The 13,124-nt window shown below is 42.0% G+C and overlaps 1 protein-coding gene across 1 annotated transcript in view; it reads right to left on the bottom strand.

Moving 5' to 3' along the window:
- Positions 1 to 1,030: 1,030 nt before the first annotated feature.
- The window catches only part of CRYL1 (crystallin lambda 1), a 46,125-nt gene continuing 34,031 nt past the window's right edge, over positions 1,031 to 13,124 (bottom strand). Inside the window, exons 7-8 of the mRNA XM_065730111.1 lie at positions 4,819 to 4,925; positions 1,031 to 3,274 (exon numbers count right to left, since the gene is read on the bottom strand). Coding sequence (XP_065586183.1) covers positions 3,161 to 3,274; positions 4,819 to 4,925 — 221 coding nt within the window. The 3' untranslated portion in view covers positions 1,031 to 3,160. The remainder of the gene's footprint in view (positions 3,275 to 4,818; positions 4,926 to 13,124) is intronic.

The following is a 13,124-nucleotide window of genomic DNA, read 5'->3' on the forward strand; positions in this document are numbered from 1 at the left end:
AAAATCAAGGGAGAAGAAAAAGTCCTTCTTGCAGGACTAAGACATAGGGGTCTGTATCCTGAAAAGCCAATTCAGACCCTGAGAGCAAATCCTTTAAGAACTCCCGTGACATCCTCCTGCCTCTGGAAAGAGGTGGAATCTGCCCTGGGCAGCCCCAGGCAGGGGGAGCACTGCCAAACACTAACACAGCATTTATCCTTCACGGGGCACAGTGACCCTGAGATTTCTGGTGGGTCCAAATTTTCAACAAGCAGTTCCCTACACACGAAAAGTTGCACCAATTTAATGCCATCTTGTTTAGCTTGCAAGGAAAACTCATGAAAAAAATCAATTCAAACTGTCCTAAATTCATTTACAATCTAGGATATAAAATCCTCAGTGTGATAATTTGAACTAATTCATACATACTCTTTGGAATTAACTGACTTAAGCCACAGCAACATTTCTGATACAACATAGGCCAAAATCAAAGGAAACTCGAACTGGGATAGCTGAGGCTGGAAGGGAGCTCAGGAGCCCTCTGGTCTGATCTCCAGCAGATAGAGAGGGATTAATTGAGCATAGGGTACAAATTCTTGGAAGAGGAAAGCCAACTCAACCTCTAGCAAGCTTGACATCCTAATGCTTTCCAGTTATTGCATTTATCAACTAATAATTTTGTGTGCTTCAAATCCCAAGCAAATGTCAGCTAGAACACATTTCTCTCCAAGGCCTGACCCATAGCTGTAACCCCACGTGGGAAGCAGTGCTCCAAGGTGAGCTCTGCCTTGCACCTGACCCAAAGAGGGGCTCCCCCTGCACACCACTGGTCTGGCACTGACCTGTGCCTTTCCAAGGCTTCGTCCCAGACAGAAAACCATTCCTTGAAACAAGGGAGTCTGCAGCGAGCAGTCACCCACACAAAACTGTAGGAGGGTACACATTATTTCTCTCCCATTTACTCCCACAGCTTATTTTACCAGGGCAGTGGTTTCAGAATGCGTAGATGTATTCTACCACTAGAGTACCACAAAGGATTGCAGAGTTTAGTACCTTGCTCATTAAAATCTTTTATTCATAAGCAAATAATAAAAATGGAAGCAAATCTTTCAAGTCACAATCAGGTTTTAAAATATCTCAGAATCAACACAAGCAATGTGAGCTAATTAGTTATGACAATGCCATGTGCTCATAACGAAACAAGCTCGATCTTGAGAGTAACTAGAACCTACTATAGCCCAAAATACAAAAAAAGTACATAATATGAGGAAATCACTCCCATAATTAATTCACTATTGCTTAAAAGGGCACCAACTGTGTTGACCTCCCCAACTTTAGATGGTTACTGAGGACTGCACCAGTCACTGTGGCGATAAAAAGCAATAGAAGAAACTTGACAATTTTAATTCTATTTTGGAATAAAATAGAGTTCACAAATCCTCCTCTCTCTCCACAAATTATAAATTAATGTAGCACAATCTCTACATCATGCCCTCCATTCCACACTTCACAGACTGATGTGCCCTTGGCTCACCACACGCATAATGGAACACAACTTATCTCAGGTCTTGTTTGTTGTGATTTACAGTAAGTGATGGTGTGATCCTGCAGACATTTCTGCTGTTCAGCACCGTAACTAATTGAGCTGCAGTAACATGTTTTTGTGTCTGTGCATTCTGTAAAGAACAAGACATGAAATGTCTCTGAGATGAGCATTAGCAAAATGAGCGCTGAACGTTTCAGAATGTGTGCTGTATCAGAAGTCACATGACCAGCTGGCACAAACTCACAAATGCTGAACTCAAACAGTGTGGGTGCAATGTGCTGTTACAGGTTATTCTTATTATCCGCATAATAATTATGCCTCAAGGTGCCAGCAAAGTTCAAAATCCAACTGTATTACATGGTATGTACGTTTGTAAGACTACTTTGATGTGGGCTGAAGCACACCACTGCAGCTGCTGCAGACACTTCCAGGCGTACACCCCACTCTTACACAGACACTGTGCCTTCTACTGTAAGGAGGACAGCAGTAAGGCTTAAGTGCTGCATTTAAGTCACTGCACCTTCCCCTCTGCAGCACAGCAAAGTATCAGATACCTGGGGTCCACAGCAGAGTCCTAAGTAAACAATCATTGCTGTTCTGATAATGTACAAGGAACACAGAGGTGAATTCCCTTCCCAAAGAGAATTACACTGTCTCCCAAAATAGCTTTAATTACATTACTTTATTTCTCATAGGCAAGTCTTAGAATAGAGCATGCCTATTCAGCAATGCCTACTGACAGCACCAACCACCTGACTCAAATTCAGGCAAAGCCATGGGGTATCAAGTGCATTGTCTGAAGAACTAAGTATCTGGTCAGTCTTACTGAACCAGGGGGAGGGGATGAGGAGAGATCTATTTACTCACATTCAGTTCACCACGTTAGTACAGAAGTGCCAAAGCGGGGAAAGGAGGAGTAATCACAGAATGGCTTAGGTTGGAAGGGACTTGAAAGATCACTGAGTTCCAACCCCCTGCTACAGGCAGGGCTACCACCCACCAGATCAGGCTGCACAGGGTCCCGTCCAACCTGGTCTTGAATGCTTCCAGAGATAATAATTCTTCCCCCTGCATTGTGGAATGGTTACGTTACAGAGCTAATCTGAAGTGACCCTTAGTGCTGCTGAGGTCTCAGGTCACTGGCCAAAAGAACTACTATCTGCTTAGCACAACCTCCTATCTGCAGTCAGTGCTTTACAAATTAACCTCACTGCCACTGATTGGCAATGAGGGCTCGTTTTCTCCAGTGACAAACAACTGATGTTTGCCAATTTCAGATGCCTGCATAAGCAAATATTGTTCAAGTGCTGAATTTCAAAGCAAGCTGAAAAATGCATTACTTAAAATATGATTGCGTTCCAGCATTGCACAGTATTAATATTGCTAAAGCTACTTAATGCTTCCACATCCAATGCATATATATAATAATCTGATACAGTTTTAACTGAACTTCCAGTAACTGTTTCCAGTTATTCATTAATTATGTCATGACAAATTTGGACCAAACATTTCATTGGTCTTTACACTTGTGCATATCACTGCTTGAACATTTGGTCTTCTCAGCACAACCAAAAATTTCCAGGTTTTATGAAGAACTGCTCTTTGTTTGGTCTGTCCTCTTAGATGAGGAACTCCTCAGTTAGATTTCATTTGTTTTTTCAGTTTGGCAAGAAGAGTGAGACATTCATCTCTCCATTCCCTTCTGGCATCCAGGTGTTTTGGAACAGCTGGAACTTTTCTAGACATCGCCTGAAATAGAAAATTTAAGAGATAATTAGAACTTGCTTTGTGAATAATAAGCAGTTTTCCTGCTTTTTGGAATCATCAGATCAAGTAACCTTCAACACAAGGTGCAATTTAATCTATCACAAGCCATAGGTTGCTGATTCTTCATGTCTGACTGGAAACTAGCCAACAGGTATGAGAAAAGTGCTCCCACTTGGAGAAGGTTGATCTGAATGTTGCAGTGAAGGTGCCTACAGAAACATCACTCCATCAGCTTCTTTTCTCAGTTTACCCCACGCAGTCACTGTCTCATCTTTTTGACAACAATCTTTTATTAACTAGGAAGGAGGCCACCTGGCCTTTTATGTGGCTAAATACCTGCTCTAAGCCAAATTCATTACGTGTGTTTAACGCTGTGGCTTCTCTTCTAGCTCCTAATAAATGTAACAAGGACTATCACATTTGTGGCAAACATTCATTTTAGAAGTGCCAGTAGCAATTTAAGTGGCAGGGAAAGAGTTGTAACAAACCTAGAATTGTGATTTTTGCTGTTAATTGGAAATGGAGGGAGAGAAATTAGAGCACTATTTCAGGATCCAAACATAAAAGCCTGAAAAAACCAATGGGTAAAAATGTTTGTAGCTAGATGGGTAAAAAAAAACCCACCCTGTTTCTGAGTACATAAACAAAGCCACCAAGATATACCTGTTATATGCATCACTGAAAGAAGAACAACAGGCATTACATTGAGGCCAGCCAGAACATTAGTAACAGATTTTATTTCAAAGAAAAAAAAGCTGTTTCTGAGAATGGAGATTGAGAACATAAGGACATTTTGGCCGAAATAGCAACTAAGGTCTTACATGTAAAAGCCAAATATTGGGAAACGGAAGAAAACCTGGTGCTGTAACCAATGCCTGGCAAGCTGCTGTCAGTCCAGGAAAAAACAGTGGGAGCGTAAGATAAGAGATGCTTAATGTTTTACTGCTATGAGAAGATTCTTGCAAACCCATCTTTGGTTCTGATGACTTTACCTAATAGACACAGGAACAAATGCTGATAGACAAAAAGACAGACACTAATCTGGAATCTTGTATTCCATAAAGAAATCCAAACTGTTTCATTACAATCAAAAGCTTCTACCAGTGAGTAACTCTACAGTTGTTACTGATTGCTGTTACAAGTTTTCAACACTGTTTGAGCACAAAAAAAAATAAAGATAAGGGGAGAAAAAAAGCTTGGAGTTACACATGTAACAGCAGAGAACATAGACAGACACAATAAAAAACAGTGTGAGGGATTTAATGTCAGTAACTCACAGCTGTTTCACGTTGATTCCTGTGGGTAGTAATAATGTTACTCACCTGATCATATTCCTTTGATGTATTTCAAAGTGCTTTGAAAAGGGACTTAGATAGTCACACACTTTGTACTGATCTTTTTGCTCAAGGTGCACATTCAAACAGGAAACAGTACAGATACCTCTAACAGTAAACTGAAATTATACACATGTATAAGCTAACATCCTTTGTTGCGAATGTCACTGCACCTATTGGCTCTATATTTACCTGACTGATCTTCTGCTCAGTTTCACCTGAAAATTCTGGAACCGGTCCAAAGGTATTCAGAACGAGTTTCATACCTTCACGGTATCTTTCACAATAATTTGAAATACCTAAAAATGAGAGCGAAGGGTTACATTTGATCAGAACTTCCTACTCTAAGTTCAGTAACACGACCCATGCTTAAGCCTTAATTTAGAATCCAGCCAAGGTGCGCTCTGATCGGTAAGACACCTCATTACCACCAAGGGAAAACAGGTTCTGTCTGCTGCATTTTCATTAAGGTTCATGGAAAAATCATTTAGGACACATCTTCACTGCAAAGCCAATAAATGTTACACACCAGCAGGCAATGCTGGTGAGGGATGCAGTACCCAACCCCAGTTATACTTGTGCTTCATTCCCTTAGACCACAAAGCTTCCCCAGACAGTGTATGCAGGGAGTGCTCTAACCTCTCCTCTTCTCCTGCTTGGTTTGTGTTGTATCACTTGAAGCATCTCATGGGTTTTATTTATTGACCTTGTTACAAAGCTCCAGGGGAAAGAGTCAAAGGCAAGGAGATCACCAAATGGTGATCCTCTAGTGAAGGAACAAGGAGGAATAGACAGATTCTTGCAGATCAGTACTCTGTTGTGCAACTGTGGATAACCACAGGGATTTGGCCTTTATGATCACAGGACTACCTCTGAAGGTTGAGCAGTGCTGGGGAAAAAACAGGATTCACCTGACAGAGTAGAGCAAATATATTTTGCCATAAAGCTGGCTAATCTGGTGAGGAAAGCCTTATATTAGGAACACCTAACCTAAATACCTTCTCTTAATTTAAAGCTATTCCATTTGTCCTATCACCATCAGACTGTAAAAAAGTTGGTCCCCCTGCTATTCATAACCTCTCTTCAAGTACTGGACAGCTGCAATGAGGTCTGCCCAGAGCCTGCTTTTCTCCAGGCTGAACAAGCCCTGCTCTCTCAATCCATCTTCACAGAGAGGTGCTTCAGCTCTCTGAGCATATTCATGGCCCTCCTCCAGACCCAATCCAACAGCTCTGCATCCTTCTTGTGCTCAGGGCCCTCAGGCTTGGACATGGAGGGAGGCCCTATGGAGCCTCACATGGGCAAAGCAAATGGGGACAATCCCCTCCCACTCTCTGATGGCCACCTCTCTCCTCATGTAGCCCAGGATACTGTTGGCCTTCTGGGCTGCAAGCAAACTGCTGACTTATGCCCAGCTTTTCATCCACCAGGACCCCCTTGTCTTTCTCCACAGAGCTGCTCTCAAAAAGAGTTATTCTCCCAGTCTGTACATATATCTGTGATTGCTCTGACCAAAGTGCTGACCACTTTGCACTTGGCCTTGTTGAATTTCATTAGGTTCAGGAAGACCCAATTTTCAAGCTTTTCCAGGTCCCTCTGCATGGCGTCCCTTTCTTCTGTTGTATCAACTCCATTACTCAGCTCAGTGTAGTTTGCAAATCTCCAATTTAGAGATGAGGATGTGGTGTGGAACCACTAACCCAACAAATACACTAAACTTGAGAAGGGAAGCTCTGAATATCCTTTAGAACCTTGTGACAATCCTCCTTTTCAGAGAACCTCAGAGATGGAAGAATTTTTACCCTTCTCTCTCATTGTTAACTACCACAGCAAAGAGAAGGCTTCTGAAGACAAAGACAAGTAGTAATGGTTTACCAACTCTTTTATGAGTGTTCAGGAGTTGGTATACACTGAGAAGCATGAGCTTGAACTCACCATGGTCTTATCCAACCACAAAACACAAGAAAAAATAAGTGAGGTGCCCTGACTACTACATGAAAAAATGTATCCTAGGCCAAGTCATTGAATAGCCTCTTTCCTGAACAACTTGCAAACAGTTCCCTGGAATGCAATCCTGTGTGATATCAATACCATAGAAGTCATACCTGCCTAACCCTAAATGGTTGAGCTTGAAGGTGGATGAAGGAACAGAAACTTCCAATTACTGGCAACCATGAATCACAAACTATAATGCTAGTGCTCAGCATACCTCATAGCCTGAAATTGATGAAGTATGCACATTACAAAAGGCTTCTGAGGTCAGGAAGATTATGGATAACACTTGTTTCAGGACCAGTGGTGGAAGAACTTTCAAAAGACAGACAATTTCATTAGGAAATGGGCACTGACATTATGATGACCATCATATAAACAGCTGAAAGGACAGGCTGGGACAACACATCCGTTGCCTGGGAGTAACCTGGAAAGACCTGAGAGTACTGAACCCCTCTTCAAAGAATGGATTAGAAACATTCTCCAGTGTCAGAAGGAAACAGAAAAAGAGCAGCGCTGTTAAGTAGCTTGAACTCATGCCTTGTGCCAAGAGCATTCCAGTCAGCACTTCCTCAATCAGTTTCCTCATGTTATCCACCCAAGGAACACATTTGTTCCTAGAATATGCTCTGGCATGTTCTGGGTTTCTCTTATCAGAAAAAAAAATAAATAAAGAGGCTATCTAGTCATACAGGTGCATCAGTGCACTAGTTATCTGGAAACTTTGTATTTTGTTCAATTATCTTGATTGACACACAGCCAAAAACATTCAAGTTGTCTAGTGGGCTCCAAAATATCACTGACAGGAAGCGTCAAAAAGATTCGGAAGAGAAGTGTTAATTGCAGGACTGTTGTGATGCAATTCTCTCCCTTCCATTGAGAGAATAAGCAGAGATCATCCCCCTTCCTAAAAACTCTGCAAAGGACCACTGGTTCTTGGAATACTGGCTATATTGTGCCACTAGTATAAAGGGCTGCTCTGTTACCTCCTAACAACTGGGCTCACAGACTGGCACCTGCAGCCAACCTGGAATCACCTATAGGGACATTCTAGATGATGCTCATGCACCAACCACAAGAAGGTAGTATCTACATTCAACCTTGTTCATGTGAGCTTTGTCTTCTAATTTTGAAGAGTTTGAGCAAAACACTTGCCCCCACATCATACAATATCGTAGAAAATTCCCAGATACAGAAGTAGCAATGACTGAGGATGGAGGGCAGAACTATGTGGACAGCTTGCTAGCTCACTAATTGCCAGCTGGACAATCCCAAAAGCAGAAATGGTTATTCAGTCAAATACGTCAAATCAAGCAACTCCACACAAGCAATTACTAACTGAAGGAATGGTAAACAAAGCAGTGTCAATTACCACTTATTCTGGTGCTCTAACAGCTGACACAGGTACATGACATCTAGATCAGTGCTGAAAAGTTTGGGATTGGAAATTTTCCTCAAGCCAATAGGATCAAACCTCTTGACCACTTGGTAAGCCTGTGCAATAACACCATACATTCGAGAAGTTCTGATTCTTGTGTAGTCAGGAGAAGGTAGGTGAGAAGTCTCTGTGCCATGAATGTATTTCAGGAGCCTCAGTCTAAAGATATAACCTTAGTACCTTAGGTAGAGGAATGCTTGGACTTGGTTGTTTCATTTACCAAGTAGATGTGAACTCCTGAGCTAGAGATGGCTTTCAAAAGTTCAATCAGCCAGCTAGTCCTACAAATCGAGCTCCTACTGGCAACTCACAGCTTGAATGAATCACAACAGCTTCTGGGCAGGTGTTGCACCAAGGCAACAGAGACATGCCAAATGTAGGTTGGTTAATACAATTCACTCATTGCATGCAGTGTATGAATGAAAAGAAGCCTTATGCAAAGTCATCAAAAAAATTAAATGTATAAAACCCAAATGTTACAGATGTAGAAAAGAGCAGCAGTACTACAGTTCATCTCAACACTGTGGGCGAAGGTGACAACATCCAGGCATGTACACTGTATGCCAAGCAGTGGCTCTGTGCAAGCACCTTCCAGCCTTACTTAGGTGAAAAGGTGAAAGAAACATGTTGAAAGTTAGAATACATTCATGGCTTCAAGAGGCAAAAAAAAAAAAAAAATCAGTTCAAAATAGCTAACTTGGGAGAGCACTCCCAGCGTGAAATCTCAGTAGAAAAATGCAATCCTTGACTTGATACAAGTAAAGATCAGCCCTACACTACTAGCTAAGAACCACTCAAACAACGGACAATACCGCTGGAAAAATCACTTTGCTTTTCAACAGCAAACTCAAAAAGATAAATATTTGACTCCAGGCCTTCAGGCGTAGGGGTTTCTTCATTCAAAGGTCAGGGCTATAACAAAGGTGGATGTGAAAAGCACTTGACTGGAGCATAGAGACAAGAAGATGGAAAACAAGCATTACAGAATCCCTTTAATCCTTGCTGATACTCCCCAGGAAGCACCTTAAGCTTGATGAATTAGACTCAGTAGACAGTATGAGACCAAAACAGGGCAGTACCTGGGAGCTGGAAAAACAGGAAGAAGATGACACATGAAGCTAACAAAAACACCATCTTTCCATGCATCTAGTCCTGTGCCCCACTATCTCCAGCCAGGAAAAAATAAATAGATAGCACCTCCATCAAAAAGGGAAACAACTTACAGCATAGGAATAGCAATACTTTCCACTTGCCCACATGATTTGCCATTCCTCTGTCTAAGCCTCTGTCTTCCTTTCACACTCACCTCATCCATGAGGGAGAAAGTGGGATGGCAGAAAAGGCACACATTTTGCAGCAGACACCTGAGAACCATAATCACAGAAAAGAAATACCCCTGTGGAGGGCAGGAGTTCCCTGCATGTTCATCTCACTACGTGTGGGAACTATGGTGAAGAGCAGAAGAAGAGGAATGAGTAACGAAGTGTCCTAAGGGAGCAAAAGGCACGGATTAAAGAGCTGAAAAGGGGTACATCCCCGTCCCACCCCAACATTTTTTGACTGGAACAGCGTAGTTACAAGAACAGGTTATCACAAGCTAGAAGAGATCATTCATTCTCAGTTGCCCATATCTACCCTGCCCAAGAGGAAATGCAAGGCTCTTTGTATACAAAGGAAGAATAAGCTACACTGCTGCTTTGCAGGACCTCACCTGAAGGACTTCCACTGATGTGGTGCAAATATGGGTATTAGTGAAATGCCTCTAGTTGCATCATCAAGATGAACAGGGCACTCAAAAATGAAAGGGAACTCTCAACATTTAGTTTAGAAGAATGCTAAAACACACTTTGCTGCCTTTAGAAGTCCTCTTCAGAGGTGGAGTCCTAAACACCAAGTCAATGGAATAAATAGGAAAAAAAGAAGGTCATACATGATAATATAAAAGGTAGATTTATTCAGGCATTACTGTATGTAAATATCTTCCAGTACCAGCTTATTGTATGCTAAGTCTTCTTCATAAGAAAGAAAACAGAGACGAAGGCTGAAGGATACAAGCAAATGAAGTTGGTAAACCAGTCTGGCAAGGACATTACACATGGGGCAAAACGAGGAAGGCACTGAAATATCTGTGGGAGAAAAAAAGAGACAGGAGCATGAACTTGACTACTCTCAACCTGAACAACACAGTCAGAAGATGCATAATGACTCAAAAAGAGAAGGAAACATAGTCAAGTCACTGATGCAACAGCATCAACGATTTGAAAACACTGGGGTGGGGTGACTTTAGCAGGTAAAATTTCAGAAGTGGTTGCAGTTGGTAAGGCTGAAAATGATTACAGATAAGAACAGAAGAGGTGTATTTCAGGAATAACATGGAGGAGTTTGTCATGATGAGGGTGTGTCCAAGTAAGTTCTAATATCTCTGTTTTGCTAAAAGAGAGATTATGTTTCTAGTCAGTCCTCCTTTTCTTTGATTTGACTACCTTAACTTGGAGAATTTCACACCTCCTGTTTACTTGCTTGTAGCAAAAAAGCTCCTGAAATGGATTAAAGCTTGGTTTGTTCCAGAGGATATGACAATGAAAACAATCCATGCTTTAGAACTAGCCAGCACATATGTCTACAGTGATCATTAAGATAAACGTTTGACTATGTTTAGCAGAGTCAGGGGAGAAAAATTGCTTGCTTTGAATTATGACATATGATTCTCCCTCTTTTGATTTGATGCTTTATGCTTTTTGCACAAAAGACCTGCACTTTTAAGGATTGTGCACATCCATGCCTACTTCCATACTCTTCATTTTCTAGACAACTGCACAAATTTCACAGTGAGCGCTGGGGAGAATATGAACCTGGAATGGTGTTTTAATAAATGCAAGATAGAAAACAGCAACAAAGATCCTTCAGCTTCCCCCATCCAGATCTTGTGCTAGTATTAGCAGGTTTAGACCAAGATTAAATTGCAATTATAGCTCACTAAAAAGCAAACTAATGCAGTAACAAAAGTAACTGAATTTTGTGAAGATTGTGTGACAAATGCAGATGAATGTATATTTTAATTAGACTGGCACACATGCAGAAGGACATTGTGTCTGCTAACATAATCCCACAATAAGTAAACAAGTCGAGTGACACTACTCAATTCTGAGGCTGTTGCTTGTAAAGGAAGTTACCAGCATTTGTTGTGATACTGCCATCTGAAACCACAAGATGACAAACACAAAAGACAGTTCACTGAAAATTAACACTCAATTTACAGAAATAGACAATCAATATTACGATGTTAAGGCCTGTCCTCATCACTATTGCCATTCAGTTCTCCAGTTGCTGCTTCTGCTTCTTTTAGCAACTTGATATTGTCACTTTATTCCATGGGGTATTCCATGAAGACTGCTGGCTCACATCTATGTATTCAAAATTCCTATTACTCATGCAGGGACTAACTGGTAATCTAAGGTGGCCTAGATGATAGCTTTTGATAAGACTACTTATGAGTATGCAGGAAAGGACATTAACATGAAGGAAGCCCAGCATTAGCACACAGGTGGTTCACGGGAAGACTCTGATGCATGGCATCTCACATGAACATGACTTCAGAATAAATAAATCAATCCTTGGAATATTATAATTTATCTAAAACCAAACAAAAATATCACACAACACATAAGAAAGTCTTCCTCACTTTCCAGGATCTGGAAACAATGGGAAAGGACACTGATGTGCTGATGGACAGTCAGCTGATTATAGGCCAGTAGTGTGCTCAGGGGGGCAAGAAGACCAATGGTGTCCTGGCCTGTATTAGGAATGGCATGGTGAGCAGGACAAGGGAAGTCATCCTCCCCCTGCACTCAGCACTGGTAAGGCTCCACCTCAAGTACTATGTTCAGATTTGGGCACCTCAATACAGAAAGGACACTGAGGTAATGGAGCAGGTCCAAACAAGGACAACAAGGCTTGTGGAGGGCTTGGAGAATATGTCCTGTGAGGAACAACTGAAGGAACTGGGACTGCTTAGTCTGGGGAAGAGGACGCTGTGAACCTTACTTGTTCCCTTCAAATACCCGAAAGGTGACTGCAGTGAGAGCAGAGTTGGCCTTAGTTATCACAATTAATCAGAAAGGGTTGTCCTGGGCAACCGAGGTCCACTATTCTATACTGTGGAAGAAATACTGGACAAAGAAGTTGGCAATGGTACAGAACTATGACCATAAGCCACTGTATGTCCTGACATCAGCAATGTTGACAATTCTGAATGACTCTGATGAGAGCAACAGCTTGAGTCAAGCTGCCAGCACATAAACAGGAGCAGCTCTAGACTCAGAGACTATGCAGCTGCTAGACTGGGAATGAAGCAGTACTTTTCAGGATCAAAGTTACTGAGTATACACAAAAAAGTGCCTTGTCAGTAGCTGTACTAGTAATTTCAGAGTCATTTTTAATTGAAGGAATCACAGAATGGCTTGGGTTGCAAGAAACCTATCAAAGATCGAGTTCCGATCCCCTGCCACGGGCAAGGTTGCCACTCATTAGATCAGGCTGCCTAGAGTCCCATCCAACCTGGCTTTGATCACCTCCAGGGATGGGGCATCCACAGCTTCTCCAGGCAGCCTGTGGCAGTGCCTCACCAGCAACACAGTAAAAATTTTCCCCTACATCTAATCTTAATCTCCTCTCTTTAAGTTTTAAACCATTTCCCCTTGTCCTGTCACCAACAGACAGAGTAAAATGCCTGCCTCCTTCCTGATTAAAATCTACTTTTAAGTACCAGAAAGTTGCAATGAGGTCTTTGCAATGAGGTTTCCTCATAGCCTTTTTTTCTCCAGGCCAAACAAGCCCAGCTCCTTCACCCTGTCTTCATAGGAGAGGTACTCCAACCCTCTGAGCATCTTCATGGCCCTCCTCCAGATTGCAGTCCAATAGTGCCATGTTTTTCTAGTGCTTGGCATTCCCAGCCTGGACACAGTACTCCAGCTGGGGCCTCAGGAGGGCAGTGCAGAGGCAGCTCTCCCTGCTGCCACCCCTCTTTTGATGAAGCCCAGGGTGCTGTTAGCCTTTCAGACTGCAACAA

The sequence above is a fragment of the Cyrtonyx montezumae genome, unplaced genomic scaffold, assembly GCF_038088225.1.
Source record: "Cyrtonyx montezumae isolate F1298 unplaced genomic scaffold, pur_monq_1.0 scaffold_12, whole genome shotgun sequence".
NCBI lineage: Eukaryota > Metazoa > Chordata > Aves > Galliformes > Odontophoridae > Cyrtonyx > Cyrtonyx montezumae.